The 5,009-nt window shown below is 37.6% G+C and overlaps 2 protein-coding genes across 4 annotated transcripts in view; one reads left to right on the top strand and one right to left on the bottom strand.

Annotated features, from left to right (window-relative positions):
• LOC104777656 (cyclin-A3-4) lies at positions 305 to 2,654 on the top strand. 2 transcript variants are annotated; one of them, XM_010501940.2, is made up of 7 exons: positions 305 to 858; positions 1,142 to 1,374; positions 1,459 to 1,614; positions 1,729 to 1,762; positions 1,861 to 2,010; positions 2,091 to 2,225; positions 2,309 to 2,654. In XM_010501940.2, exons 1-7 carry the CDS (start codon positions 523 to 525, stop codon positions 2,390 to 2,392), a joined length of 1,128 nt encoding a protein of 375 aa, XP_010500242.1. In that variant the 5' UTR covers positions 305 to 522; the 3' UTR covers positions 2,393 to 2,654. The 2 variants fall into 2 exon arrangements, with proteins under 2 accessions (XP_010500242.1, XP_010500243.1); XM_010501941.2 differs by having other exon boundaries at positions 523 to 858; positions 1,462 to 1,614.
• The window catches only part of LOC104777655 (metal transporter Nramp2), a 3,816-nt gene continuing 1,437 nt past the window's right edge, over positions 2,631 to 5,009 (bottom strand). Inside the window, exons 2-5 of one of the 2 annotated variants that reach the window (XM_019243865.1) lie at positions 4,488 to 5,009; positions 4,024 to 4,160; positions 3,281 to 3,933; positions 2,631 to 3,069 (exon numbers count right to left, since the gene is read on the bottom strand). In XM_019243865.1, the coding sequence (XP_019099410.1) occupies positions 2,839 to 3,069; positions 3,281 to 3,933; positions 4,024 to 4,160; positions 4,488 to 5,009 (1,543 nt within the window). In that variant the 3' untranslated portion in view covers positions 2,631 to 2,838. The remainder of the gene's footprint in view (positions 3,070 to 3,280; positions 3,934 to 4,023; positions 4,161 to 4,487) is intronic. The other variant, XM_010501939.2, reaches the window with a different exon arrangement.

Consider the following 5,009-nt stretch of genomic DNA (forward strand, 5'->3'; position numbering starts at 1 on the left):
ATTTAATAAATAATTATATCTATAAATGTAACTCTATATGTACATAATATATTACAAACCTTATAATAAGTATAGTTTTTGAATTGAAATTAATCATCTACGTACGAGTGGATCTGTACCTAGTAACTTAATACTCGATAAGATACTAATTTTTTTAACTTTTTTTTTTGTAAAATATGATCTCAATAACATTATATATTAATAATCATATATCTATGACAAAAGAAAATAAATAAGTTATGGAATCTGAAATTACTGGGCAAAACAGGCACCAAATAAATGTGGAAAATGAAATCTGCAAAAGCAAAAAAAAAAACCCCAAAATTTGGATACTCAGTCAAATCCCTAAATTATTCGAAATCGAAAATTTCACACACAGAGAAGCGCCAGACCTAAAAAACCTCAAAACTTCCCCCACAAAAATGGCGCTTTTACTCTAACCCATTTCCTTTTACCTTCCTCATACATTAACAACCCTTCTCTCAAATCTCTCTTTCCCCATTGAAAAAAAGAAAAAAAACCATGGCGGAGAATCAGAACTGTACGAGGATGACGAGGGCGGCGGCGAAACGTAAGGCTTCGTCCATGGCGGTGGACGAAAACAACCCAGTTACCAAGAAGAGAGTTGTCCTCGGTGAGCTTCCGAATATGTCCAATATAGTCGCTGTTCCGGTGGAACCCAATCTAGAAAGAGATACCCTTAAGGCTAAAGCAAGTGTTAACGCCGCGAAGAAGCAGATGAAGAAGAAGGCTTTGATGGTTCCTGAACCTATCGTAGTGATTGAACCGAGATCTGTTGATCCTCAGATGTGTGAGCCTTTTGCGAATGATATTTGTGCCTATCTTCGTGAAATGGAGGTAATACAAACTTCTCTAGTAGATTTATTCCTCGATTAGCCCATTTTGGAAAGAGTTCAAAATTGTGGTTTCAGTTTATGTCATTTGGGAAATTAGGACTGTTTTTGGGACTTGATGTTGACTAGTTGCAACTTGCATTCATGGGTTTGATTAAAGTTATGTTTTTTGATTAAGTTTCTGTGATGTTGTCCAGTCTCAGTTTATGTTTAAAGAGCTTAGGGATTGAGGATACTTTGGGACTAACTAACTAACTAATATAAATTTTTGGATTGGTGAAATTCAGGGGAAGCCGAATTATAGACCTCTACCTGATTATATTGAAAAGGTTCAGAACGATCTAACACCTCATATGAGAGCGGTTTTGGTGGACTGGTTAGTTGAGGTTGCTGAGGAATACAAACTCGTCTCGGATACGCTTTATCTCACTGTATCCTATATCGATAGATTCTTGTCTGTGAAGCCTATTAACAGACAGAAGCTTCAGCTTGTGGGAGTTTCTGCAATGCTTATTGCGTCGTAAGCATCTTAACCCTCTTTTGCGTTATTGTTTTCTTGGTCTGTAGCTGCTTATGGAATCTTTGTTTTGCTTTTAAAAAAAAGTAGGAAATATGAAGAGATTGGTCCTCCTAAAGTGGAAGATTTTTGTTACATCACGGATAATACATTTGCTAAACAAGAGGTGGTGTCCATGGAGGCAGATATACTTCTTGCTTTGCAGTTTGAATTAGGAAGTCCAACCATCAAAACATTCCTAAGGTTCGACTCTGATCAATCAGTTCTGGTGTTTTGTACTTGCTTTTGATTGTATGGTTTTACTTATCTTCATTCTGAGTGTTTTGCTTCTTCTTTTCTTATGTTCCGTATGTGCAGACGGTTTACACGGGTTGCACAAGAAGATTTCAATGTAAGCTCAAAACCAATCTACCTCTAAATTGTGGCATATGTATCTTATAAAGTGTCAGATTGTTAAATATTCTCTTATTTCCTTGCCTTCTTTTTCAGGACTCACAATTGGAGATAGAGTTCCTTTGTTGCTATCTATCAGAATTGAGTATGTTAGATTACACATGTGTGAAGTATTTGCCATCTCTTTTGGCTGCTTCAGCTGTCTTTCTTGCCCGATTCATCATCCGTCCAAAACAGCATCCTTGGGTTAGCAAATTAAAAAACCACTACTAATTCTTTTACAAAGAGTTCTTGTATTCTAACTCTCTTCTGGTGATGTATAACAGAATCAAATGTTAGAAGAATACACGAAGTACAAAGCAGCTGATCTGCAACTATGTGTGGGTATCATACATGACTTGTATCTAAGCAGAAGAGGAAACACTCTAGAAGCTGTTAGAAATAAATACAAGCAACATAAGGTAAATTCAACAAAATACAATGATATAGCGTCAACTTGTAATATATGTTGCAACTTATATCTGATTTCTATTATTTGTTACAGTACAAGTGCGTTGCCACCATGCCTGTTTCACCTGAGCTTCCTCTTGCATTCTTTGAAGATATTTCCATTAGAGGAAAGGCGTAAAAGAAGCATGAAGCTTATGTATTGGAAATTGCTTGTACCTAAGTTTTTTTGAGTTGTATATATCTGTTATTAGAGTGGCAGATTAGTATTATCGAGTATCTCTTTTTAATTTGTGTTCAATGATTTTTTTGCTAACGTTAGTTAAGAAACTCCTTTCTTGGCTTGGCCAATTTTTTCAGTGGTTATATTATTAGCTTTTGTATTGGATTCGCTTTCTGCTTTTTTCTTTATGATGTAATCGTGTAAAAGCCTCTTTCAATCATATTGGAATGTGCACATCCTCTTAAAAAGAAGAAAAGTACAACAAAGACTTTGTCACTACATATTTAATATTTGTGATGTCACATTCACAAAAGCTATGCTAAATAACTCTTATCACCACTTTGGGGTATGTATAAAAGGTGAAGTTGTTTACCGTATCTTGAGGGTAGTTATTTTTTGTGCACCTAGCTATCTGAGATGGACACTCTTTTGGGTAGTTCTATTGACGAGGAAGACCAAGGAGAAGGAAAAAAGTTGCTGTGTGAGATGAGGTAGACTATAAAGGCAACATAAGCAGTTGTCCAGACGCAGACGGTAACTCCAAACATGAACCCGTCAACTTCTGAGACAAAGAAATCCAACAGAAGATACCCATTGATGATCATTACAAGGGCAGCCACAGTCCAAGCTATTCTCTGCAATATAATCATAAATCCAATCAACACTCATCATGCTTCTTTCTTCAATTCAAGGACTTGGAATCTAAATCAAATACTAAGATAACAGCACAAGTGAAACAGAGGCACCTATAAAATGATAGACTACACTAATTCACCTAATGATTCTAATGGAGGCGCATAAAAAAGTGGGAAGCTCAGAGCATTTAATTAAAAAGTGGAAGTTAACCTGAAGGATAGGCCCAATCTTGAAGTCTCCCATAATTTCTTCTTTGGATACCAAGGTTAGAAGAGGGAGAAGAGCAAAAGGAATTTGTACAGACTGAAGCACATTGAGCCATTCATTCAAAACATCCAAGGAAGCTTCAGAAGTGTTGAAGACAATTGCCACAATCATAGTTGGCACTATAGCACAGCTTCTTGTTATTACTGCCCTCATCCATTTCTTAAGCCGGAGGTTCAAAAACCCGCCCATTATAAACTGTCCAGCATATGTACCAGTTATTGTACTGCTTTGTCCGGCTGCTAACAACCCGATACCCCAGATATATAGAATCGGTAGAAGTCCACCTCCAAATTTCTCTTGAAGATACTGACCCGCATTAACTAGGCCAATGTTATTAGCTTTCTCGGTTCCATAAAATCCTTTTGCAAAGACAGTCGTCACAAACAAGTTAATCATGAACGATATGAAAAGGGCGACCGATGACTCGATCAAATAGTAATTAAGTGCCTCTTGAACTCGTGACTTCCTCTTTGGATCGATTTTCCTCGACTGTACAAGAGCCGAATGCAAAAACACATTGTGAGGCATTATGACACAGCCAACCACACCTACAGCTTGCCTAATTGTCTTTGAGCTAAGTCTCGGGAGTAAAATACCTATCCATGATCACAAAGACTTGATTTTTAAACACTCAAATCAAAGCAGAAGAGAGTGAGGAGCAAAAAAAAAGAATCTGAAATCTTTACCTATCATAAGTTCTTTTCCATTTGGCTTGGTTTCACCAAACATCCAAGCAAAGGACAAACCCATAGTTGCTATCAAAACTGCAAAAACAGCTTCTAACTTCCTCACACCGTAATTCTCTAGAAACAAAAATAAAAAACTGTTTGCAAACAGATTCATCAGCCAAAATTTCCAAGAACAAAGAAAACAAAAATTTCTTAACTTCAGATTTAAATCACAGATCTTTCAACCAAATCTTCTACTGATCTTTCGAATTCAGATCATCTTAGCCAAGTTTTTTCAAGAAAAGAACCAAAGCAAAAGCAAATTTCTCAAATTCACATTGAATCATATAGATCCGTAAACCAAGTTTCTACTGATTTCCAGGTTCCAATCTCAAATTCACTAAGAAGTTTGAATCATAGAAATCTCTAAATCAAGTATCATCAAAAAAGAATGATCTGAATTCAAATTAAAAAGAACTCACCAATCGGAAGCCGTAATGACAACACCAGCCCAAAGAGGCAAGACACCACGGCTAAGAATCTGAATAGCAATAGCACTACCAATAACCTCTTGTATATCAGCACCAATCAAAGCAAGCTCCGCCATAGACCAAAGCACATACCTAGCCCAAGTAGGATACTCATCACGGCAAAGCTCAGCTAAATGACGACCAGTAGCAACACCAACTCTAGCTGACAACATCTGAATCAACAAACCCATAGCCGTAGCCCACATTAGAAGCCACAGCAGAGAGTACCCAGCGATTGCACCAGCTTGTAGATCTCCTTCTAAATTCCCCGGATCCAAGAAGGCTATACTCATCAAAAAACCAGGTCCCGTGAACAGCCACAGTTTCCTCCACGAGAACGGCGGTGCTGCGTCTCCGGTGGTCGGATCGTCGGGAGATTCGAAATCGACGATCAGGATCTTTTCGTTTGTTTCGTAAGCGGCTTCGGATTCGGAATCGTCGGAGGAGGTAAGGTGATGATGAGATTGAGGATGA

This window comes from Camelina sativa, chromosome 3 (genome assembly GCF_000633955.1).
Source record: "Camelina sativa cultivar DH55 chromosome 3, Cs, whole genome shotgun sequence".
Classification (NCBI taxonomy): domain Eukaryota; kingdom Viridiplantae; phylum Streptophyta; class Magnoliopsida; order Brassicales; family Brassicaceae; genus Camelina; species Camelina sativa.

What these genes read in the sequence shown, in the direction of transcription:
- LOC104777656 (XM_010501940.2), top strand. Translation starts at nt 523, where the DNA reads ATGGCGGAGAATCAGAACTGTACGAGGATGACGAGGGCGGCGGCGAAA. An exon ending in CCTATCTTCGTGAAATGGAG is followed by an intron (nt 859 to 1,141) that starts GTAATACAAACT and finishes GGTGAAATTCAG; the next exon opens with GGGAAGCCGAATTATAGACC. An exon ending in TTGCACAAGAAGATTTCAAT is followed by an intron (nt 1,763 to 1,860) that starts GTAAGCTCAAAA and finishes CTTCTTTTTCAG; the next exon opens with GACTCACAATTGGAGATAGA.